General features: G+C 45.3%; 1 protein-coding gene across 1 annotated transcript in view; it reads left to right on the top strand.

The window, feature by feature from the left end:
• The window catches only part of tnrc18 (trinucleotide repeat containing 18), a 46,122-nt gene that overhangs the window by 13,201 nt on the left and 6,602 nt on the right, over positions 1–26,319 (top strand). The window contains 19 exon segments of the mRNA XM_007906148.2: positions 2,706–2,796; positions 4,515–4,720; positions 5,105–5,251; positions 5,631–5,818; positions 6,394–6,814; positions 7,297–8,259; positions 8,899–9,095; positions 9,243–9,379; positions 9,772–9,900; positions 11,114–11,288; positions 11,734–12,103; positions 13,597–13,914; positions 17,847–18,050; positions 18,738–19,156; positions 19,285–19,431; positions 19,890–20,034; positions 20,584–20,701; positions 22,488–22,563; positions 25,124–25,232. Coding sequence (XP_007904339.2) covers positions 2,706–2,796; positions 4,515–4,720; positions 5,105–5,251; positions 5,631–5,818; positions 6,394–6,814; positions 7,297–8,259; positions 8,899–9,095; positions 9,243–9,379; positions 9,772–9,900; positions 11,114–11,288; positions 11,734–12,103; positions 13,597–13,914; positions 17,847–18,050; positions 18,738–19,156; positions 19,285–19,431; positions 19,890–20,034; positions 20,584–20,701; positions 22,488–22,563; positions 25,124–25,232 — 4,560 coding nt within the window.

Raw genomic sequence — 26,319 nt, forward strand, 5'->3', positions numbered from 1 at the left:
ACGTCCTCTTGACACGGAAGGCGCTATATCCAATGCAAGGATCATTACCATTACACGGAGTGGAGTACGTTTCTCTGGGCGTCTTGATGTTGCACATCACGTGGCCCCCGGTCTTGTCAATCATCAACACATGGTGATGTGTTTTTAATGTATAAACTGATTGGTGACACGGTGGGGAAGTAGGAGAGAGACACTTCCCTCTTGTTCGCATTCAGCTGTGTGGAAATTCTTTCAGGCTAGACATCATGTGTTCTGTCGCTGAAGCCTTTTGTCTGCGGAGTGGCTGGTGTGTTTGTTGCCAAGGCCCAGCAGTCCACAGTGGGCGATGGCAACACAGGGAGCTGTGTGTAATGCAGTTTCAACGATGAGGACACAGGCTGCTGACATTAAATGTAATTTACTGAGCAGAACGAAACCTGCAAACAAGAAGCGCATTGTACTAGACCTTGCCGCCGGTTGCTAAGAGACAGGGCAAGCCTGGGGCGAGAGGTTTTTATTCTTCTGCGGACAGGCACACGGACGGACGGACGGACAGTCCGGTGATAGTCATTAGTGACGAGAGGAGATACAGCACGGAATTCGCCGAGCTTTGACAGAAAGGTGGAAGGAAGGATACTGATCTGTCATAGTGTAAGAGGGAAAATGCTGGTGTTCTAAGCCTGGAAACAGTTGCCTGGAAACAGCCTTAATTTTCGCCTTGGTAGTCATCAGCTCATACTCTGTCTTCACTTAAGGACAAGTCTCCTATTCATTGATGTCAACAACAGCTTTCTGTGCTGTGCTGAATTATCTCAGTCTAAACTACTTATTGGTGTTAATGGAGGCAGGCGGGGGAGTGAGTGGAGGGAAATGGATGGAAGGGAGAGGAAAAATTGCAGGTTTAAACAGTGTTGTTGACTTTGCCGTAAAATGCCATAAAATCCACCACTATTAAATTATATTAATTTAAAAACAACATGAAATAGACGACTTATTGGGCTTTTTCTGCGTGCTAATTGGCCGCCTGCAAAATCCACAGTCACTGCGCACTTTGAGAGACTTTTCCACATGATAAATGGCGACAAAAATGCAATTTCTCTTTCTTTCTGGTGCAATCTGTTTAAAATAACCCCTTTGGCTGCCACCGTATTGGCCAGCCATTTAATTAGACTTGACAGACATACATGTTCATGTGTCAGACACACATGTTAATGTATCAGATACATGTTAATGCGACAGACGCCATGTATCTATTGGTGCCTTTAGGTTTCTCTCGATGTTCTTATTCTGACCTTGGTTTCGCTCCCTCTCTTTACCTTCACCACAATCTGGTGTCCCACCTCCTCCCCATCTCAAATAATCTTCCTTTTCAAAAAAAATCTCAAGGAAGCTGCGAGCAGAAGTCCTGGCAGGAAGAATTGTTGCATTTTACCAAAAGAAAATGATTTATTTTAAAAAAAAGAGAGAGGGAAGATCTGGAGGAAATGTTATCTGCTCTGTCTGGGTACCTCTCGCTTGTCATTAACACTGGCATTCTGGTTGGCAATAAACACAGCAACTTTGGTGATATATGTGTGTGTGTGTGTGTGTTTGCACGTGTGTGTGTGTGCATGAGTATGTGATTGTAACGGGGAAATTCCGTGATTGGTGGACATCACCAATGGCTCCGTATTAAATGCCGCCTGGAATTTCAGACTCCCGTGGGTGGGGGGGTGGGAGGTGGTTAAGGGGGAAGATCTCTGTGTAATGGTGATCGCTGTGAAATCCCCTGGGGCCCGTGTTACACTGCGCTGATGTGAACCTGTCCTGAGAAATAATAATAACGATAAGCCTTACATCTGAAATAATGCCTTTCATGTCAGAAGGATGTCTCACAGCGTAGTGACTGCGTATATCGAGGGCGAACCTGAGTGAATGAGAAACTGAGGCCCCACGCACTGTTTTCAGAAATACACAACGGATTTTCCTCTCCGTAAAGTCTGCTCACTAAATCTCGCCCCCACTTCAGCTGAAGCCACAGATAGAATTTACACATTATTTTCATAAAACCACGGAGACGCCGGGGCAATATGATGTTTTTTCCTTTTAAGACTTTCCATCGAGGATCTGCAGCACTCACACACAGTTTATTTGGATTCCTGTTGAGCTCAGGCACCACAAAGTATTTTTCTTTTAGCTTCTGGGCTCAAAATCTTTCATTTATCCACACAAAAGAAAACATTCCACATCTCCTTTCCACTTCACTCTTGGCTGTGGGCCACATAGCAAAAGGACAGCAGTAAATTGTCAGACTCCCACTGTCAATACAAAGAACCCCGGCCAATCAGATAGACACACTGAGGACCATGTCCATGATGAACTATCCCAGCAATGAGTTTGTCTTGTAATTATTCGGGAAACGTTAATCCAAACTTTTAACGTTCGTTTATCCCAGCAATTAATATGAAGCCAGCCAGGCGCTTTCTGGTGTGTAAGGCGCTATATACGTGCAATATGTGGTTTTGAACCTTTTTCATCTAAAACATCCACAGCAAGTTGTTGTTAGCATCCTTTACAATCCTGGTTGAGTTTAAGGACCACTTTTTCTCTTCGTGGGGATGGGTGTGTGTTGTGAGAGAGAGAGAGCAAAGTGAGTGGGGGAGAGAGAGAGAGAGAGAGTATGTGAGAGAGAGAGAGTGAGCGCGTGTGTGAGAGAGGGGGGGATTCACATGGTTTCTCCTTCCCAGGACACGGCCGTACGGATGAGGAGAGAAGTGAGGATCGTCACCGGCACCGGGAGGAGCACCTCATCGCCCGGGAGCAGGAGAAGCTGCTCAGGTCAGTGTGTTTTTCATTCATAAAATCCCACATGTTTCAGAGTCTTGGAGTTTCAGTGGTTTGAGCAGACAGATCAGTTCTTCTGCCAAGTCCAGTACAGCTACTCTGACCAAAAACTATCACATGATTTTTTTTCACAAACACGCTTAAGTTTAATTTGCTCAATGACCCCCACAAAATATACAGTTAATTAATTTACTGTAATTCAGTATATTCCCTGCAGTGGCTTTGAGGCATCTTAACAATGTCTAATCATTGATATGGAGATGATTTACAAGAAATTCTCACGGTTGGAGTGTGAATCAGGAAACCGGTGTCTGGGGAAGAAGTACAGAAAAACTGATTTCAAATTGAAGAGTGAATCTTGAGAATTGTCCACAATTCTGCCCAATGTTATTTTTGAAGGTGGAATTGTGTATCTCGACCTTGCAATGCATCTTTTTTTTGACCTGCAAACTTGACCTTCGGGGCTATTGAAAGTCGATCCCCTGAAGTTACAGTGAGAGGAAACTACTCACTGTTCTGCCTCTCTGCTCTGCCCATGTGAATGAAAAAGCTTTCAGCTTTTACTTATATTTACAGTGAAAAACAGACAAAAGAACAATGCAAGAGGGTGTGTTGGGAATTGCCTTCAGAGAAAAAGAATCTGGTTTTATATTTTTTATGGCCCTTTTTATTTTATTTGTTACCAGATAAAAAGCTTTTTGAATCCAGGGCTTGGGACCTGGAGACCCTCAGTATCAGTTCATTTCCTTCTGAGTTGTTTGTTCTTTGTTGGTGCGGCCCAATGTGTGTGTATAGGGAGAGAGAGAAACCTATTCACTGCTTCCAACTGAGGTGTGGAGCTGTTATGCTGTTAAGTGATTTATGCTTTCCTGTCTTTCTGCGCGCACAGATAAGTCAAAGATGAACGCTTAAGATGTTTGCTTCACAAAGTGCTGCTGAATCTCACTTTCCCGGCCCCGCCATCTACCATTGTTACATGTGTGTAGGAAAGATAGGATTTGCAACAACCCCCATTGCGTACAGTTAAACCACACAAAACATCATTTGTTTTAGCCACTTGGTCAGTATTGTTGCAAATACCGACAAATGGCAAATACATTATTATTTGACCCATACCCTCCCTCCTCTCCTCTTTCCCTGCTTTGGGCTCTCACTCCTTCTCTGTAAAGCCTGTTAGGATATTTTTCTACATTATGAAAGGCGCTGTATAAATCCAAGTTGCTACTATTCACATGTGCTCTTGACAGTGAGTGCTGACTTGATTTATTAACTACAGGAAGCATCACAATTCAACCCAGTCTTGCTCTCCTTCCCCCACATCTACACACATCTATACCTGAGATCTCTGGATGGATCAAAAGCAAGGAGCCATGGCTTATTCCCTCCCCTCCTCTCCCAACCCCAGGACACAGAGAATAATGTTAGTAGCAGCCCAGCCTGAGATCAGAGTTTGTGTTCCTCTGTCTCAGGGTGTGTGCAATTGGCATTTATTGCCAGCCCTTGTTACTCCCAAGAAATTAGCCGAGTTACTCCTCATTGGTGCTCAGCAACAGTTAATCTGACCACCTCCTCGTCTAAACTTAGTCGAACGTTCCTTCAGTCAGTCAGTCGATGGGTGATACTGTGATGTACATATAAGATAAGTATCAAGTAAAGGTTGTTTGAACTTGCTGTTTGACTGACCTGATTTTCCTGTTTGGCCCACCATGCAGGGACAGTAAGGAGATGGTGGATTTTGCCCGGATACACCCCTCGAGCTGCAGCACCACTAACCTGAACTCTAACCTGATGGTGATGGGAGGCCCAGCTCTGGCTGGTTCAGGACGCTGGCCTGCTGACCCCACCTCACACTTAGCCACGCACCCCTGGCTCCCTCGCACGGGCAGTCCCTCCATGTGGTTGACGGGACATCCTTACGGTCAGTACAAAGCTCAACAGTGGACTTCTTTCCCTGCATGGCACAGGCACAGGGAATAAATGGCAGCAAAGAAATCTTGCAAACACACAATCAATGTAATTCTCAAAGCAGCAAAGTTACACAACCTGCCCTCGTTCCTCCCCCAGTCACCAGCTATCAGCTCACAGCCCACAGTCTCACACGGGGATCTCTATCGGGTTGGATTCTGTGGAGCCCGGTGATGGGTTTCCACGTGTCGGATACAGACTGACCATCGAGCATGTTCCACCCGATTATCGGATTTTGTCAGATATTTTGATCCCAATTCCCTGACATTTTGCTCCTCAGTGAAAACACAGAAAAAAACAGTGTCATGAGCTGCTCTCTTCTCCCTGTTTCCTGCAGGACTAAGTCATCCATCGTTACACCAGGGCATTCCAGCTGGATTTCACCCCAGCATTCCCAGCTCTATGCCATCAGCGTACCAGCTCGCCAGAGACCCTCAGTCTGGGCAGCTGGTGGTCATCCCAACAGAACATATACCGCACTTTGGTACGTTAAGGGAGGTGGTGGGGGGGAAGCCTAGTGATGTGTGTGAGAGTGTGTGAGTGTGTGTGTGAATGTGTGTGTGTGTGTGAATGTGTGTGAGTGTGTGAGAGTGTGAGTGTGTGTGTGTGTGTGAGTGAGTGTGTGTGTGTGTGTGTGTGTGTAAGTGCGTGTGCATAAAGGGTGCTATATAAATGCAAGTACCAGTTGTTGTTGAAGTGACTTGTATAACAGGGCCACGGAGTGTATGTACCAGGCCTGTTTCTCTTTTCCCTTTATAAATCCTAACTGTGTTGTCGTTGCTGTGTCCAGCGCCTTGGGATGACCTCCTGATGCGAAAGGAACTGCACGAGTGTAATTTGTTGTTGCTGTTTGCCCCCCACAGCTGAGCTGATGGAGCGAGCTCCCCCACTTTGGCCAGCCATGTACCCAGGGCCTGCGGGGGGCTCCCTACAGCACGCACACCAGCTCCAGCTCCTCTCCCACCAGCAGCTCCTCCGCCAGCACGAGCTGTATGTGCTGCAGCAGCAGGCTGCCCACGCCATGGAGATCCAGCGCAGCGCACAGCTCGTCGTAAGTCCATCAGCGGAGACACGCGGGTGTTGGCAATGTGGAGGGGGGTGGGGGCTGAGCCTGAGGTGTACATAGCGGTGCTTATATAGTTTGGGACACGACACGTCAAGATGTCAAGCAACTGCTAGGATGGTGGAAGGTGAACTGGATGGACCTTGGTCTTTTTTCGCCCAGCAAATTCTTCAGTTCTTACGTTCTTTCTTACGCCGGCTGGTCACACCGCACTGACCGCTGGTTTTGTTCTGCAGAATCATGATAATATTAAAATAATAATAACAATGTTACAACAATAATAAGACTATTCAATGGTGGCCAGACAACCTCCAGCAAAAAGTAGCTATCCTAGGAAGCTCAAATATATTAAGGAAATTGTCACGTTCAGCTTTAACTTTCAAGAAAATTACAGGGGAATAAAAAAGGCCTAGAAATTCAGGCGATATTTAGGAATTTTGACGAATTCTGCAAGCTCCGAAACGTGACATAAATAAAGAGTCGATGTTAGACGCGGGTGGAATCTCTCTCCCAGGAGGGAGGGCGGGCTTCAGTTTATAACGCTGCTTTAATGTCTACAACAGGAAAGGTTGAAGGCCACTGAGCACAGGAGTGAAATGGAAGAGAAAGTGTGTAAGAGAAGTTCTGAGGGAAGCAAGTCTGGCCTCATGATGACCTGCTCCTCTTCAGGAATGTTACACAAGAGACATCCGTGCCATTCCCCAGGACCATCCACCTCCTACAATAAAACTGTCACCCCACCTCTCCCTGCCCACGCTCCCTCTCCCATGTTGAAACTGAAGTCTGATGCCAGGCAGGAGATGGAGGAAGCTTTGCCCCCACGACCTTACCACTTACCGTCTCCGACATCTCGTCCGTCCAGCCCTCCCCAGGCCTCGCCCCCGCCCACTCCCCCTCTGCCCCAGAAAGAGGAAGCCTCCCAGGAACCCGACAAGAAAAGCTTGGAGAAGGAGGCGTCTGCCTCCTTTCAGGCCTTGTTTCCCGGTAAGGAGGTTTACTGTTTATTTCATTATTTTGTTGGGGGGTGGGTGAAGGAAGGGGGAAGAGGGGGAATCATTTTCCCCTCTCCCTACCATGGAATAGACCTCCACCAACAGTATTCTGGCACCTGCTCGGGTGGTCAGGTCACCTTCCTGTTTGAGATTGGGTGATGGGCTTGGGCCAGTTACTGGGTGTCAGCCTGGCTCAGTCAGCAGCAATCTCGTCTCTGAGGCAGAAGGCTGTGGGTTCAGGCTCCCACATCAGAGACTTTGAAGTCGTCTTGTCTAGGCTGACACCCCAATACAGTGCTAAGGGATGGGTTATATTGCCATCCATTGGATGAGCTGTTAAAGCTGAGCTGAGGTCTGTTCTGTGAGCACAATGGCTGACGCTCTTAAAACCAGAGGTGCCATCGTGTGTCTGCACGTGGGCCATTGGAATAAGACTGGATGTAATGTGGGTCCTTTATTCTCTGTGTTTTGTAGAGATTGCGCCAGGATATCCTTATCAGTCTCTCCCCACATCGTTCGGCAGCCACTACCCTTACCTGCTGCAGCCGGCGGCTGCATCGGACGCTGATGGCTTGGCCCCGGATGTGCCCCTGCCAGCCGAGCCCTCTGCGCCCATGCCCTGCTCCATCACACCCTCCTCGCCAGGCGCCAAGCCCATTCGCCTGCACTCCCCAACGACAGAGGAGCACTTGCAGGCCACGATGGACGCGGAACCTATTGAGACCAAAGTGGAACACGAAGACCTGATTGAACTTGAGGAGAGCAAGACCCTGTGTGATCAACACGCGGAGCTGCAGAGCAAACCCCTGCCGTTTGTGCGGGAAATGAGCAGTGAACCAACGAACTTGACCACAGAACCCAAAGTCACACCTGTCATGGAGAGCCAAGAAGATGCCCCAGGCTGCCCATCAACTTATAGGATGCTGGCTTGTGCTCCTCAGTTGGAGGCTAAGGTTGAGCTTCAACAGGTCCAGGACAGCTCACCTCGAATAGACTTTGAAGACACTTTGGCACAGTCTGAAATGGACATCTCAAAGGTGGAGGAACTCGCACACCACAACGAGCATTGTTTCAAAACCGAGCGAGTGGACAATGAGAGTAGTGGTGAAGGTGTATTGCATGGTGGGCCTTCAGAAGTTACAGACCATGCCCTGGAGAACTTTTGTGACTTGAAAGAAGAACTGCTGCGGTTTCAGATCCCCGACGTTGCGGTCCCGGACATCAAGCTTGATGACCCGATGGCTGGGTTGAATGCCTTGATGGCTGCGGTGGAGCTCCCTCAGGTCTCATCGCTGCCCATTCAGACCATCACAACCACCGTCCTCACAATGCCTCCTGACTTCCAGGTGGCTGACAGCTCTGCCCTCATCGGCATTGCCCTCCTCAGTGAAATAGCCGAGCTTGAGCTGGAACGCCGCAATTCCAGCGAGCTGCAACGTAAGTAACACCTTGAAAATATTTTATTGTCTAAATGAAAAATTGCGATGAGAAATATTGTAAGGTTTAATTAAAACTCTCTGATACATAAATATAACTGGGCTACAAAGTCTACCTTGCCCTCCCTACCCTGTGAGACCCAGTTTGTATTAAAATTTAAGATCACTCAAGTTAAGATCACTCGTGGAGGCTTTGATCCTACCGTCCAAGCTGGCACTCCAGTATAGTTCTGGGGAGGTGGACTGCATTGTCTCAGAGTTGCTGTGTTTTGGATCAAAGGTTAAACCATCTATAGATGCCTGTTAAAGATCTCCACGGAACTATTCAAAAATGGGAGTTTGTCCAAGTGGTCCCATCCCAACAATCTCCCAAATAAATTTGTCATTCACATCATGTAATTGGGAATTTGCTGCGTGCCATTTGGCTGCTGTGTTTACCCACAAAATGTATAGTGACTAATGTATAGAAATGAAGAAATATTCAATCAAGAATATGTATTTTGTCGGGCAACCATAAAGTTTGACCATCACTGATATACATGATATCCAAATGGTAACAGTATAATTGCATTTGATGGTGGGTGGGGGGGAGGGGGCAAAAACATTGTAAAAGAATCTTTGCCTGTGGTTGTCTTTGAAGGACTGGAAGGGGGTGAGGTCCACCTGGATTTGGAAAGCCTACTTGCTGCCAGCACACAGGTACTGATGATGGACGCCATGACTAACATCAGCACAGATGTTCTGAAGGACACACATTGTGGTGCCCCGATGATCAGACTCTCTCGTGAGCTGAACCCTAATAAACGCTACAGCTGGATGCAGAAGAAGGACGAGCCGGTGAGTGCCCTTGGGACATCCTCCTGATATCTTTGAAAGATTTGCTGTTATTGATCTATAGGTGTTACGGATATGAATTCCACTTCAAAATGTTAAGGAGCTCACTGGCTCAAGCCTATCTCTAAAGCCGTATGCCTTTAAACCTAGATGTTCTCCATTAAATCTGCCATCGAGGGGATGGATGCCATGGAGGTGGATTACAGGATGAGGTTGGCAGAGCTACAGAGGAGATACAAGGAGAAACAAAGGGAGCTGGCCAAACTCCAGAAGAGGAGAGATTCTGAGTAAGTGACTTGGCTTTGGGGACCCTTCAGTAAAGCTGACTATGAGTTGCAGCCAAATGGTTGCAGTGTTCCTTTGAATCTACTTGGGGATTTCACAGTGAACCAATACATCTGAAGTCCTGAGGTTTCATCCTTTCCACTACCAGTAGCAAATGTGGTTCAGTCACAATAAAGATGGATGGAGTCATTCAAATTCCCGAGCGCACCAATCGACCTGCAAAGAGCCAATTGAAGCCTAGTCACTGTGAAGGCTTAACACTGAGCACATTGCAAACAGGAACACGGACCAAAGTAGATTCTCTTAGTTAAGATCAATCAAAATGTGTTTTGATCTACAACACCTACTGGTTTCCAAGTGATATTTCAAAACGCTCCATACCGTATCTTTGTAGGGAAACCCGAGATGAGAAAAGCAGGAGTTTGGGGAGGAGGGGACCTGGAAGGCCACGAAAGAGGAAACACGGCTCGAGTACTGCTTCACTGTTTGTCGATAGAGGGAAAGGTGACTACAAGAGTGGGAAGTAAGTTCATTCCTGGATAAGAAGCCATTCACTTATTGACTGGGCAAACGTCCCATGACTTTGGCAAGTGTTACCTGAACACAAGACCGCCCTCCCCCCCCCCCCCCACCCCACCCAACTCCGCCACTCCTATATTAACACCCTGTGTCCTATACTTTCAAACCAGTTCAACAATTAACTTTCAAGTCACTGTCTGTCAACGCTTCATAGTGAGGGGACAGGTTTGTCCATAGTGAGGAGGAAGGTTTCAAGTTCTCTGGGACGCTATATAAATGCAAGTTGTTACTGTTGTCCACTGCGGTATGAAATCGTTAGGGGAGGTCACTGAACCATGAACTAATATAACATGTTATTAGATCATCAGGATTAATCTGTGTAGGTTACACCTCTCTCTCTCTCTCCCCTCTCAAGTCCATAAGTTGTTCAACAGTGGGGTCCAGAATGCATAATTTCTACATTTCTTCCCACCAACCCACAGGAACTGCATGTAGGTCACATCACAGTGAAGTTCCTGAGGAGCTGTGTGACGTACTCAGTTACTAGAAAGAATGTCTATTTATGGGACTGTGATATCCTCGTTAAGGAATCCCATTAGAAATGGCTTAACACTCTCCAGGATTAAGTATGCAGGATGTGTTTCCCCCGTGCATTTCATTCCAAATACACGAGAATTTGGAATACTCTTAAGCACGGTGTTGGGTTTACACTCCTGTCAGATGCCCAGCTGACCAAAAACAATATATAACAATATATTCTATATATATATATATATAGAAAAAACATTTTCTGACTCCATTAACAGTGTGTGCTGACCTGGATGATCTCAATCTTGATGGCAATAAAAGAAGTATAATTGGCTCCAGTAGTTGGGAGGTGATAGAAATCAGCTATCGAGTGACTTCTGCTGCAGGTATTTGTGCGTAAACTGAGGTCACCTGTAATAATCCTTTGCTCCACGGTCAAGTAATGTTGGTGTTGGAACTCATCGTCTAGACTCGCAGGTGAATCTTGGTCAGGTACCAGAGGGTGACTAGAACTTTGCTCGATTGTGCTTACATTGAAGTGTCTGAACCCTCAGCGGAAGACAACGAGAGTCGGATGCGTTGTTGGGAGAGCAGAAGATTTTTCTGTGTAACATTGATCGCCAGTTATAGTTGGTTCACATTAATGATCCCAGTCAATATGGTTTGTTACTGTGCATTTTGATCATCAGGCATTTGAGAGGATTCCTGCTGTGTGATGAGATGGAGATGGGCGAAGGAGCCAGAAAAAGAGTCAAAGGACTGAACCAGGATGAAGAGGATCAGCTGGAGAGCGTGAGCGTGAGAATGAAAGGGAGAAGTCAGATGTGGGATGATCACAACGCCTCTTCTAGCTTTTACCTTGAGGTGAGCCATTGGCAATAGGACAGCTTCAATGGTCCTCTTCAACAAACTGAATACAAAACAGCTCTTGAAGTCTGATCAGCCTGTACCAAGCTTTAAACCCGTTCTATCAAATGCCATTTACAGTCATTCAACTAGAGGAAGACGAGGTGATGGGTTGTCCCCATTTGTAGTCACATTCTTTATCACTTTTAGGATTTATGAATCATTTGGCGTTTAAATATCTCTATCCAGAGTCCTTCCCACCTAATGGTGTTGCCTTAAATTATGTATAACCTTGAACTTATTGTTTGAGATGAGAAATAAGTCTATCATTAGACTCAGGATTCTTGCTCTTCTCCCCCATCCCCCTAACTTTAAATCTTCATTGAAGTCTTATGGTGTTGAGATTGTCTTCATATCGACATGGTGACTGATGTTTGACTTTCTGTTACTTTCAACCCAACAGAGCCACGTTAAACCCAAGAAGAGGAAGGTCAGTGAACAGGACCAGTTGGCTACCAAGCTGCACCAAACGCTCTCGCTAACTAAACTAAAGTCACCCTTTAAGTTTGCAGATGGTTCCATGGGGAGGCAGAAATGTACCTCCATGGACAACTGTCGGCACCTGGGCAACCCCCACGAAGATTTTCTGAGGAGAGACGGGAGGAAGGCACTGCACAAAAGCACTGCCGGCTCACAGCACATGCTCTCCTCCAAAGAGAGCAAACTCAAACTGGCCGTCAAGGGCAAGAAGATGGAATGCAGCTCGAAGATGAAGGGTAGGATGACGCCTTCTCACTGTCCAGCAAGGTCTGGGCTCAGCAGTTACTCCTACCGTAAGTTCTACTCTTTAAACTCACTGAAATAGAATTGCATATATATATATAATAATCTTTGCATTTGGTAATGCATCTCATCACGTCGTTGAGACGTCTGTAAAGTGGACTGAATGTATATTTTGCGGGCAAAATGTAGAGTTAATGGAGTATAATATATATACTCCACGTAGCCACCTTTAAGAAAACGACCCAGATGGGATACAGAATTGGTGTGTTGTCTGGAATCGAACAGCATTACTGTATTGCATGCATGCGATCGAACATTTTTTCAAAAAAAGTTGCTTGTTTAGAAACGTGCTGTCAATATACAGCTGAGCTCTTTGTGCTCCGTTGCTGTCAGCCTCTGCTCTAGTCTCGAATGTGACGGCACAGAAAATGTTTACATATGTTCAAAAAACTGCTTTTTTTAAAAAAATTGCCGTTCCTTCAAGACGGCCTGTACAAAAATGTTGTCGTTGATTGATTTGCTGAGCTGCTGATGTGCTTCTCAGAGTGAGGAATGTGGGGGCGGGGACAGGATACTTAGACCTCCCGGAGTGCAGGAATCTCTGATCATGTCATATTGGAACATTCACTGAGGAGTTGTTGCACTGTTAGCCTTTTAAGATGCACATTTCTTAATTGACTGAAAATCCTACCGACTTGAGGGAACTTGGTGAAAGGTAGACATACAGTATTTTACAATACGGCACATTGTTCCTTCTGAATCCCACCTGCACACTTCAGTATGAAGACGTAAGTTGGTTATATTGGAAATAGGTGGTGTATGATCTTGAGCACTCCCAATGGCTCGGCGTCTGTATGTAAACGTGGTGCGAAGTGAACCAGGAAGGTCCTAGCTTGATTTAGCTGTGGTGACTGGTGTTTGATCTCTGTCGGGTGGCTTCAGCATGTCATGGATTGGAATCCAGGGGTTTGTTCCCTGGTTCACCAGGCAGTGACAGTACAAGAAAGTCTTTGTTCGTGCAGGACAAGATTGGGGCCTTCACAGTTGAATAGCTTGTAAGATCTTTGAATGTCCACTTGGGTGAGGTACCAAGTCTTCTGGCACTTGTGGAGGGAAGGGAGGCTCTCAATGGCCTTTCCAATTTGATTCTTGTTTGTCAAGTTGACGACTAGTTATAGCAACCAACTAAGTCGGTGTTTAGAAAATTGAACGTGCTTCCACATCTTAACCAAGTGATCAATATAGCGAGGTTACCTGGAGCTGACATGTACATAAAATCAGTTCACACTGATGCTTAACACTAAATGTCAATTTCCTCCTAGCAGTATTTCAAAATATATTTAATGTAAGCTACCTCCTGACCAATGTGTCCAACCGTTTAACACTAGTTGGATAAAGTTACCGTAATGATCGCTTGGAGGACATTTCTGGCCATTTTCCACCTTTGGCATTAGAATCCCTGTCACTTGAGATGCATTTATACAACACTGTGGTATATTGAGGCTGTGAGTGGTGACACTGAGTGCTACCTTTAACACTGCAGATACTGACTCGGAGGAGGATGAGGAGGATGATGATGAGGAGGAGATGGTAAAAGATGACTGGCCAATGCAGTCCACCTCAAGCGCGTCCGAGCGATCGGGCTCCAAACAGAAGGCGTCCGCGCTCTATGCCTCAATATCAAAGAGAAACAAGGTTTCGCTGGTAACAGCGCAGACCAAGAGACTAGTGTCTGCTGCAGGGACTATCAGACCTAAACGAGCAACCGAGAAGACAAAACTCAAGCACTTTGCCTTGCTGCTGGAGGAGGCTGAGGCTGGATCTTCCTTTAGCGACAGTTCGGACGACTCATTCAACCAAGGTTAATAAGACATAACCCTCAGGTGTTGAGAGAAAGTGATGGGCATAAACTATTGGCCATCTTGAATTTTGGCAGTGTAGCCTGCCCTTTTTTGAAACTGTGATATTTTTAAGTATTGGCTCTTTTGGAGCCTACATTTGGCTAATTCCTAATTTTTTCCACCATCCCTCCCATTCCATCCCCTCCCCCTTGGGATTTGGCCTCTTGAGAGGCTACAATGAACCACTGGAATTGTAAATTGAATCCGTTTCTGTGTGTGTGTGTTTTGCCCAATGTTTGTACTGCAATTTGGTGCTGAAGCTTGATTAAACATGTTCATTTCTTTTTTAACTAAACAAGCGTGCTTTGTCTCTCTTGCTTTGCATCTGCTTTTTAATTTGTTTTCAATAAGTAGTCTAATAGACTAAAGGGCATTTCACTTCATTCCCACTTTGCAATAGGACGTTCTATTATTCAGATATCCCTTTCATACTAAACCCTTTGTGGGAAATGTAGCTGTTTCTAATTCTGTTCTCGTTTTTGAAGCTTGCTGATATGGCCTCCTCTAGTTTCTAATGCTTTCCCAAATTTCCCTGATAATCACATTATCACTTTGTTTAGTTGGCTTGTTTTCTGTTTTGTTAGTTCAGACGCCTTCAAAAACAAAACCCCAAAAGTCAGTGCTGAACTCATTATTGTCCTATGGAATTCATTTGGCATTTTGTAGACTGAACAAGACTGACAAGCCATAATGTACTGAATGAAATACTCAGTTGTTCCCTCTTGGACAATAATTTAATAGGCTAGGGAGTCTCCCTCAGAAGTATTGTTGGTTTTGGACATTGGCTCAAACTCAGCAAAGGCCTTTGAGATATATCAATCAGGAAAATTGCCGTGTGAAGTTTTAAGCTTGATTTTGTAGATTTTAAATTTTGTTGCATTACTTTTACTAACTGTTGGAAAGAAAAGCATATCTTTCCAATAGAACTTCCCAAGTGCAAATTGTCTTGAATACAGATTGTTTTTTGAAAAAAACGGTTACTTTTTTGAGTGAGCGTAAAATTACCTGAAATTTTCCTTGAGTTGATTTTTCAGAAGGAAGCTCTTTCTATGTAGCAAGGAGAGTCCCAGTAGAGCTTTTGTTTGCGATGGTGGGCAATTTTGTGTTAACATTGTTGCTGCAAACAACTGCATTTAAATAGAGCTGGACTTGCATTAGGACTAGGTGGAAACATAACAGCAAGTGAAACCGCATAAAACTGCCATCTTCAGGGTAGTATTTGCCTCTAAATGGTCCAGGTCAAGGATATTGACTAGAACGTGGCTGAGCGAAAGGTTAGGGTTTATTTATTTTCCGCTTTGGGTATCTCCATGTGACCAAACAATCCATCCTTAACCATAACTGTGGAGCAGTGCAGTGCACAAAAGGCTGCACTGCAACCTCAAGCAACCTCAAACCAGGAAGAATCCAATTTTTTTTGGTAACCAATGCTCCTTTAAGTGAGAAAGTCAAACCCAAACCATTGTTCATCCACGTTTTTTTAAAAAAAATCATCATCTTAGATGATATAGCTTCTCAGAGCTTAAGCCTTTCCAGTATTCTCGTTGGAATGTTGTTTTTTGAGGAGAGGTATAAAGTACTTTTGGGTCTTGCTGGGAGAATGATTGCCAGCCTCAGATAATCCAGTGGCCTGCCCTCCATTCCTGTGTGCATTCTGCAGTCAAACGTGCACCAAAACCCATTAAAACCTGGTTGCCTTAATGAGTTTTGCAACAACCGACAAAATCAATAGCCTCTGAACAATCATGCTCTATTCTTACCTCAGTGAAAAATTGATCACTTTGGTTTCTCTGTGGCCTGAAGATATCCACATGCCCCAGGGAGGAAAGCTCCCCACTTTATGTGGAAGACTTTATCTCTGTGGATATACGCAGGCCCACGAGTGTAGATGATCGTGGGTTTGGGTTTCTTTAACGTGCTCTGCTGAATTCACATGGTATTTTCGCAGGACAGGATATGAGCAAGAAAGGAGTTGGCCACTGGATTGTCATAAGATTAGCCCTGATACAGAGAGAGAGAGAGAGAGAGAGAGAGAGAAGTTAATTTCATGGAGTTTAGTCATATTGTCTACAAAGGCTAGACAAAGGGTCCAATTTTGCACTACTGATAAAGAAAGGCAAGATGTGTTATTAATTTGCCTTAAGGGATATTTGGGTAATAGGGTTCTTTATGGCTGTCCCCTAATGTCCGATACTAAAACAATAACCTGGCTTTTCTAGATTGCTCGCTTTCTCCTGGCAGCTGCTTGACACCCCTTCACTGACCCCCACCCATGACGCTTGAATGTCTCTCAGTCTCTTGCATTGCTCTCATGCGGCTCAGAAGCAAAGTGATTGGCTGGGAGTAGGGCAGACACCTACAGTGGGTCACTTGTCATGACAGCAGAACCTTGACCCGTTGTCACATAGGTAGGAGCACCACTTTTCTTCATGTGAATCCTTGACCTACAAACAAATTCCTTACCAATTTTTCTCTTTTTTTTTTATTTGTTCAGCAAAAGTCGTATTGCTAACTCAGACAAAAGTTTTTTTCCCCCTCCCCCACTCCCTCTCCCCCCTTCCTCCCTCCCCCTTTCCATCTTTTATGTTGTTACCCATCATGGTAGTTGAAATGCAAGTAATACATTGTAATCTTACAGAGTATATATAATATATATATATCAATTTACTCGCTCCCCATCACCTCCAAAAAAATATTGACCCAAAACTGTTCAAAGTCTGCCTACACACAGCCTGCTTTGTCGCCGTAGGCTTTCTTGCTTTTACCAATAAACTGCGAGTGCTAAAACCGCTCACATCCAATCTTTCTTTGCTTAACAATACTGACGCTGCTGTATATATCCTTAAATAACTCAGATGCTGCTAACAATCGGCTTTCTCGCCTTGCGTTTTCTTTTAACTAATCTTTGCACTGTTTCAGTGGATTTAAACTGCCTCTCTATGTTGTTTGAATGTTTCAAATCAAAATACGCCAAATATTGTTGTTGAAAGTAAAATATGGTAGAAAATGATACAATCTTTTTATACAATGCCAAAAAAATCTTTTTTTTGCCTGTATTTTTGCTAATCACTATTTGAATGTAAATCCTGTTTGTAAATTTAATCCTTGCACTAAGGGTGCCTATTGACTGGATACCAACAGTCAGAGGATTAAATAGGATTAGCAATATGGAAATGTCTTTACACACTGTTATTTTAGAGCTTCTGTTATTGAATATATATATGTGTGTGTGTATGTGTGTACTGCTTTACTGACTTGCTGTGTAATTGGCAGCAATGCGGGTTGGAAGAGTGGAGAATGTAGAATTTACCGTGGGGATGTGGCCTAGGATGTAGGAGAAAGAGCCATGATCTCTCTCACTGCTGATATTGCCTTCTCTTGATCCATTTAACTCGTTCAATACTGAACATCCTGTTTTTTCAGTAGCGTTCAAAACCTGTCCCTCCCAGCCTCTTAAATAGAATCATTTTTCTGTCGCAAATGCAAAACGGACTCTTCACTGTGACCAGTGAAACCCTCCATGCTTTGTCTCAGTAGACACACCGATTTAATGTCCTTTTTTGTCATTTGGCTCCCAAGTAAATTCAACCCCAGCCTTCCGAAATCTCTAATAATAATAATACTAAACTCTGCATTTGATATAGCGCCTTATCACGTCGTTGACACATTCAAAAACACCTCACAGAATATACTGTAAAGTGAATTGACTGTATACTTTGTGGGCGAAACTCATTGGCGATGGAAAGTATTAATTCATGAATGAATGGGTTGTGTGAAGGGGGTGGGTTGAGGGGAAGATAGGAAAGGGATTCATTCTCCAGTACTTTCAACCCGCACACTATGGGCACAGAGAGTTGTTCTTACCATTGACTTGCTAATTTTCTCAACGTAGATTCCACCTCTGAGGAAGAGGACTACAGGGACGATTGCAGCGATGGTCTGTCCTCTCCCGGGCTGGACGAGAGTGGGCTGGGTCTCCTCGCCAGGTTTGCTGCCAGCGCAATGCCCAGCCCCATCATGACCCCCCCTGTGTCCGTGGTTCAACTGGAGGCCAAACAGAAAGCCAAGAAGAAGGAAGAAAGACAGAGCTTGATGGGTGAGTCCAATCTTTCTCCTTGTGTGAACCATGTAACATATCAAGGGCTCTGGGACGCTATCCCGCGTGAGGAGCTCTGTACAAATGCTAGTTGTTATTGTTATGAATATTCAGTCACCACACTTTACAGTGAGTCCTGCCAAGGCTTTGGAGTTGTCACTCCTGATGTGAAAGATACTATATCAAATGGATTTACGGAACATCTGACCACAAGGACTGTTTGTGGGGTACTGCCGTGTTTTGCCCCCCAAAATATACTGTCAATCCACTTCACAGTATATCCTGTGAAGCACTTTGAGACGTCTCAATAGTGTCAGATGACAGGATTATTATTATTTTAGCCAAACCCAAACTTGTCCTTAACCCTCCGCCCCACCCCACACTCTCAGTTACATACTCACTCTTACACGTACACTTACACACATGCACACTAACTTGCACACTCGCTTGCACATTCACTCACAAACGCAAACACCTTTACAAACACAATCACGCATGTACACACTCACCCTGCCGAGCAGGGCCACCGTGGCTGACGACAATTAATATTAATTATTGTAATTAACTAGTTCACCGCAGCCTTATTTTCTTGACATCTCACCTAAACCCCAGGTTATACACACGTGGCCCATTCAGTGTTTTATTCCCTTCCTTTTCTTTCACTTTATTAAATTAATTTATCTCCAGGTACTGAATTTGAATACACGGACTCTGAGAGCGACATCAAAATCAAACAGAAGCTGCCGGGTTTCCTCAGGACCAAGAAATCCATACAGGAGCAGAGTGGGATCATTCCCAGCAGCTGCCCCGAGCAGCAGAGCCCAGACAAGCTGCGGGGGGTGGAGAAGGGGGAGAAGGGTAAGAGAGTCCGCAAGCTGAAGGAGAAATTCCCCAAGGAGTTCACCTTTGACTTTGGGCCCGAAGTGAGCGACGATGACCTGTGGAACCGGAGGAGAAGCGAGAGGATATTCCTGAATGATGTGAGCACGTCCGCCATGCTCTCGCCCAGCGCTCCCCTCTCCTCCCCCCCACCTGTCAAGGCCAGCCGCTGTGTGAAGACCCCAACCCTCAGCCCGAAGAAGGAGCTTAACAAGGTGAAAGACAAGGTATTGCGCTCTCTCTCTCTCTCTCTCTCCTCTCTCTCTCACGCGCGCTCTCTCTTGTATAGGGATACTCGGGAAGTAAAGCTCAAACTCTGCTTATTTCATCATCTATTTCTTTCCCTTCATCCCAGAAGAAGAAAGGGAAGGATTTGCATCCCTGTTTACCTTCGCCCCAGTTAGCGATTGGACTTCCTGAGGCCACAGTCAGCCTGACCTGCAGCTCAAGCCCTTGCAAGAAGAACAAAGTCAAAGTAAAACCAAAGGATGGGAAGAAAGAGGTAACGATCTGTACCTCAAATACTGTAAAGGGAGTGAGGAAGCTTAATACTGACAACTGTAGCCTGTCCGCAATGGAGGAATGTCTAATAATGTATCTAATATTGGCTTTGATCCCCTTGAAGGTCAAAACAGTTTGTAAAAGTACTGGCGATTCATGTGGAAAAGACTCAACGTCTAAAATTGCCGTGACACCCATCTTATATCCATCATCAGGATTCCCAAATAAAACCTCACCTTACAAAATTGGTCATTAATTTCACGGCTGTTTGTGTGGGACGTCGCTGTGCGCAATTGTGCTGCCTGTTTGCGATGGGTGGTCCGTATTTGCCAATGACTGTGTAAGAAGCCCTGAAGACTTTTCTGTTGTATTGAGCTGGTGCCACGTTCAGGAAGTTGGGGGAGTCTCAGACGTTTCTCCCATTGACCTGAACCTGAATGGTTTCCCTGGTGTCTCCAGCAGGCTCGCTCCAAGGGTGGCGCTGTCAGTAAACTGATGGAGAGCATGGCAGCCGATGAGGACTTTGAGCAGAATCAAGACAGCAGCTTCTCTGAAGATGAGAACTTGCCGCTAAGCAAGCTTACAGAGAGGCCTTCAACACCAGGTATGTTGAGCCCTGGTGCTACTCTAACCTGCATAATGTACCATCCTGTAAACATCAAGCCCATAGCAACATAGGAATTGCAGGGCAAAAAAAGACCAAAGTCCATCTAGTTCGCCTTCTACATCCTCGTAATCGCAGGTTACAATAACCATGATGTTGATAGTCATTCGTTCTGGATGGGTTAGGTATGGTGTGGTGAACCGTAACCCAAAACTTTGATGGTTGACTCTATGGATTAATCTACCATCAAAGCTTTGGGAACGTTAGATCCAAAGTTGTCAGGTTTTTCCAAGCGATACTGCCCTTAGGTTTCCCAGTGCCACGCTTCAGATTCGAGGAGTGACAAAAACAGCACCGAATCCTCCTCCTCCCTCCCCCCAAAGAAACACACAAGGCTCAGCAAAAGAGAAGATTGCTATTTTTAGTTTTCGGGGTAAAATAGTAAAATAGACCCCGATTGATATGTCAGAGTGATGACATTGGGGGTGAAGCTCGTTGGGGTGAATTTCGCCCTCTGGTGGTAATTGGGCGGTTGTCTTCTTCCCTCAGCTCCTCGCTCTTGTGTGATCGACAAGGACGAGCTGAAGGATGGACTACGGGTCCTGATCCCGATGGATGACAAACTGCTCTACGCTGGATACGTGAAAACCGTCCATTCCTCCGATATGTAAGTCAGGCCAAAGCTATTGGTTTTCAAAACCCATAGATTGAAATTCATCTTTCAACAGTTTAGTGGTTTTGGTGCCTGAAAGACGATTAACTGTGTAAATCACTGTTTGTGGGTCAATAGATTCTGAAAGTAGAACCTAAGCATATAAGAGATCCAGATCACTGAGACCTGTACTTGAGAATTAATGGGATTAAAGGGTTATGGGGGAAAAATGAGGAAGTGGGATTAAAAGATCTTCTGTGATCTAATATACTAGTGGAACAGGCTCGATGGGCTGAATGGTCTCTCCTGTCCGTGTGTCATGGTGAATGTGGATGACATTGGATCATTGGTGGATGTTAAGGATCCCGTGGCGCAATATGAAAAGGGAAGGGAGTTTCTATCTCCCAGTGTCCTGGCCAACAATCCAATTCCCACAGACAGAGTCATTCATTTACTTGATGGCTGTTTGTGAGACGTTGTCCTCATCTCGAGAGCATCTCTCTGCTCCACTCCACCTCAGTACAAATCAGTTGAATTATTGAGATCACGAGAGCAATACTGGGTGTGGTTACATCACTCCCATCTTCAATAGTTTCAGTTTATACTAAGGTAACATCAGGGTCAGCCACCTTGTGATCATGTGTCCCAATGTGCACTGATCTCACTCTACACAATGAGCACTTTCTTTTATTGAACTGAAAAAAAATCCCAATTAATATAGTTCATCTTCCTTTTTAATCATATTGATTAGCCTTTCAACCTCCCGCAGTGGGGGTAGTGGGGGGTTGCAACAAAGAGCCATTCACCACCTCCAAACCAAAGACCAAGAACTTTCAGGAGGAGAGATAAAAAGATTCCCTTTGCTGCTGACATGTTCCTTAATAACTGAAGCCTATTTCCCCATCTGATAAAACCAAACGTTTCACAAATGTAAAGACTGAAACTTTACATTAAAACTTTGCATTAAAACAGTGCCTTTCACATAGGAAACGGATGGGTGGGCTGTCACAAAGTTGCTTCACGTACACTGGGTGCCAGTCCGAGCAGGGTGGGGTGTTAGGAAGGCATAGTCAAAGAGGTTTTAAAAGCAGGGTTGCGAGGTGGAGGGATTGAGGAGGGATCTAGGCAGATGGTTCCAGAGAACAGGGGCAAAGTGTTCTGAAAGTTTGCCCACTGATTTCATCTCACTTGCTCACAAGCAATAGTTTGAGAAAGCCCTCCCATAAACTGGTAACAAGAGAGCATAACGCTGTTACCAAGATCATCTTCAATAAATTCCGCTCCCTTTTCAGATACACAGGGAGAGCTCAGGAGAATGTTGTTTACACACACAAAGTTGATTAGGAAGGAATAGCCACCTGTAAGGGTTCAAACAGAATCTGTAAAAGCTTTCAAAGGGGAATTAAACGAATATTTGCAGAAGGAAAATATACAAAGGGTGTGAGGGGAAAGAGCAGGCGTGTGGGACGTGATGAATGCCTCTTTCAGACAGCAAGGGAGTGGGACAAAATTGACGGCTCCTTCGGACAGGAAGGGAATGTGACTTAATGGATGGCTTGCTCAGAGAGCAAGGAAACTGGTGTAAAAGGATGGAATAGACTGAATGGCCTTCTTCTGTGCTGTGGAGTTGCGTGTGAATACCTTGACTTTTCGGATGAAGCCACTTTACAGTATATCCTGTGAAGCACTTCAAGACAACCTGACAACATGATAAGGAGACATACCAAATGTGAGGATGATGATTATTATTAGTAGTATTATTATTCTTGTGCTCAAGCAGCTGATTTTCTTTCCCTGTTAGATACCGTGTGGTGGTGGAGGGGGAGAGAGGGAACCGTCCTCACATCTACTCTTTGGAACAACTCCTTCAGGAAGCGGTGAGAGCACTCGATCGACACTGTGTATGTTTAGCGGACAGAGTGGCACTCCCTCTGTAAAGTCCTGCTTCACTCAGATTGTACAATACCTGCCTTGGTGCAGGTTCCATCGGGTTACATTTTCTCTATTTATGTTGTGTTTCAGAGTGTCCAGAATTTGGCAAATTTGGCAAACCTGGAACCAGTTTGCTGTAAATTTATTTTAAGAAACCGCAGAAAAACACCTTCAAGTTTAAGACAATTTTGCCACGTTCTGAGTACTCAGAAATAGAATGCACATTAGCATTCGTACAGTGCTTTTCACGCCAGGAGGTGTTTCAAATCGCTGGGTAATACATAATGCTACAAATACACAAATGCTCCGTGTTTCCCCATATAATACTTTCAACACCCTGTTATTTTATAGACGGCAAAGTGCTGAATGTAGAGACAAATCCAGGTTCAGCCTGACCAACGAGGATTAGAATGATCAATGGTTCCCTGATTGACCAATGTGAACCGCGTGCAATAAATGCTCAGTAATAAACTAAAGGGTAAATTGAAGGAATCAAGTCATAACCACGGAGGCATTGGCAACCTCTGAGACTGTTCTGTAGATTGGAGGTTAAGCAGCAGCCTTGGCTTTACGGCCTGTCTAACGTACATTTGCAATGTTAAACTCCAGGCACTTGAACAGTCCACGGGCTGCATTTTGGGGTGAGTGTGTTTTAGTTCTTGTCAGCGCGACTGTGTGGCACGTCTGGTGGTAACACATTATTCCTCTCCAGAGAGCCATCCAGAGACGCAGCATCTCCACCACTGCCGGGCAGATCTCTCTGTCTGACAGCCATGATATAGGGTTTAGTGACTGTGACCTTGTTTTCCACCCACCCCCCCACCTGGTCCACTCTCTCCCCACCCCACTCACTCACAACGTAAGGAGGCTTTTCAATATCATCAACAACAACAACAACAAGATTCCATTTATTGAGCGCCTTTCACGTCGGGAGGACGTCCCAAGGCGCTGTACAGTTGGGTCAGGACCCGAGCATTGGGGAAATGGTCAAGGTGAGGGGAGGGAAGGGAGAGAGCGAGGAGGGGGTAGAGAGTCGAGAAGGGAGCTGAAGGCACGGTCAAAGAGAAAGGTCTTGAGACCGGCCTTGAAGGAGGAAAGGGAGGAAGCGGCGAAGGCACTGGAGGATAGAGTTCCAGAGCCTCGGGGCTGAGAGGCTGAAGGCCCGGCCACCGATGGTCGGGCGGTTGGGGCGGGGGATGTGGAGCAGACCGGAGCCAGAGGAACGGAGGGTACGAGCAGGTAGGTAGGGGGATAGTAGGTCGGAGAGGTAGGAGGGAGCGAGGCCGTGAATGGCCTTGTAGGTGAGGATGAGGATCCTGAATTCGAAAATAAGAAAGATGCAGATATTGGTGGATTAACTGGGTTGCAGTGATAATTTTGGCCCAAGATTTATAAACAGCTAAGACTATTGAGCTTCTGTAACCCAAAGGTAATACAGTAGTTTGCAGCTCGGATTTTTGAGAAAGAAACCTTTCTTCCAGTAATTTCAGTCCACAAGAGCTGCCTTGTGACATCCACCAAGGCACCAATTCCCCACCACATCTCAAAGGCCATTATCCACTGTTTTTACCCATTAGTTAGTCAAAGGCACTAATTAGACACAACATATCTGACATGTGACTGGCCTTCCCGCTACTGCTGCAGAAGAAAACAATATATATGGCCACCGGGGAAAAAAACAATTCCGCTAGTAAAATACCCCTTGTAGCCTTTGATTTTCTTTTTTTTTGTGGAAACATAAAGGCACCGGCGATCAGTTTTAACGCCGGAGTTAGCTGGCTGGAGTAATGAGGAAATATGGCCCTTTTCAGCGCTGGAGGAGAAATGAAGCCGGTTTATTTGATGCATTCTTTACATTCCTTGTTTCTAGTTCATTCATGCTATTGTGCAGTGACTTTCTTTGCAATTTCTGTTCCTCCTCCTTTGCCCCTTATTTCAGCCCCAGTGTGAAAAGTGATAGGTTTGAAGATTTAAACCCCGGCCACAAATGGCTTCCCCATAAACAGCAGCAACAACTTGTATTTTAAAGCGTAGGGCAATGTCTCAAAGTGCTTTACAGAGAAAGTACTGGAATCCGAGCCAGGAGTAGGGTGGGTGGTGGAAGGGATTGTGAATGCAGGAGATGGTTGAAGAGAGAGATTTTCAAGAGACTTTTAGAGACAGATAGAGAAAGGTGAGGAGAAGCGGGGAGATTTTATGGAGGAAGTTCCAGAGGGTAGGAGCTGAACATCGCTGTGTTTGAAACAGGAAATGATCCGTGTCGCTTTCTCCAACTCCCGCTGCTTTTTGCTCCAAATTCTCACCATTCAGAGGGTGTTAAAGGAGAGCTGAGGCTAAAAGTTGGAAAAACACAAAATCCTTCATTTTCAACGGAGAGGTTGGCCTCAGGGGGGAACCAGCTTCTCCTGCGATCAGCAGTTTTGCTTTTGTCAGGATCGGGTGATGTGAAATTCAAATCCGGCTCGGTCTTAATTTCATTCTGGGTCCTTTGTGTTGTTGTTGCAGATTATTGATGTTAAACCTCCCTCGGTGAGGTTCCTGCCTGAAGGTACCAGAATAGCTGCCTACTGGAGTCAACAGTATCGCTGCCTGTACCCGGGAGCTGTTGTCACAGGTAACTTGTCACTTCTCATTTGTAACCAAGAAAGGAATGATGAGCTCAGATGTGGGACTGGCTCGGGATCATGTTGAGCTGTCGTTAGTGACAAATGCCCAACCGAGTGATATCAGCCCAGCCCCTGCCCCCAGGTGCAATGAAAGCTAATGCTGATGTATTTGTGGGGACTTAGAGCCAGGTTGTTTGCCTTGATAGCAACAGGGGCTCTCACGTTGTGTTAAAAGCTGGATAAAACTGAGGACGGCAGGAGGATATCTAAGTTGACTTAACGGTTTTATGCTCTGGGGAGATTCTTCTTTTAGTTGCAAAATATTGTTAGATGAGAAATTCACGGATGGGAATGGCAACTTGGAAGTGTCTTGACATTTGGACAAGTCGTGCTTCACAGTGCTCAGTCCGACAGGCCTCATAATAAATAGTTATAATAATCCTTGCATTTGATACAGTGCCTTATCATGTCGTCGAGACGTCTCAAAGCGCTTCACAGGATATGCTGTAAAGTGAATTGACTGTATATTTTGTGGACAAAATCAGAATAATCAGAATAACAGGGGTTTTCAATAAAATTGCCCTTTTCTGTGCCTTCTTGTTTCTTCTCTTCTGGCGCTGTTGTTTGACCCACATTATTGGGAGGATAAATCATGGTGCTGAAACCTCTCCTCTCACAGAGAGGCCAAAAAATGCAATAACGTCAGCCGAGAGAGAGAGAGAGAGAGAGAGACAACAAGGGCTCCCAAACTTGTAACTTTCTAAGCGCTCCAGTCATTCACTCTCACAACAGATTGATGGCTTTGCTCTTGAATGTGATACAGAATTTATCACACAGTGTGGTAGCATTGCGATAACTACTGTTTCCTAATTACTGCCATAAATCTCCTCGACGCTGCTAATACCCAGGTAGGTGGCTTGCAGCTGGCTTCTGTGCTTCACACCAAAAAGAACCTTTGCTGCGTCCCAGGCAATAAACTATTGCACCGCTGTGACGTGATGTATTTGGCTGAAAGTGGACCGGGAAGAGGGTAAACATGTTAGGGGATTATAAGAGTCCCAGAAATGTACTGTTCCTTCTTATCTGAGGGTAACT

The sequence above is a fragment of the Callorhinchus milii genome, unplaced genomic scaffold (genome assembly GCF_018977255.1).
Source record: "Callorhinchus milii isolate IMCB2004 unplaced genomic scaffold, IMCB_Cmil_1.0 Scaffold16, whole genome shotgun sequence".
Taxonomy (NCBI): Eukaryota; Metazoa; Chordata; class Chondrichthyes; order Chimaeriformes; family Callorhinchidae; genus Callorhinchus; species Callorhinchus milii.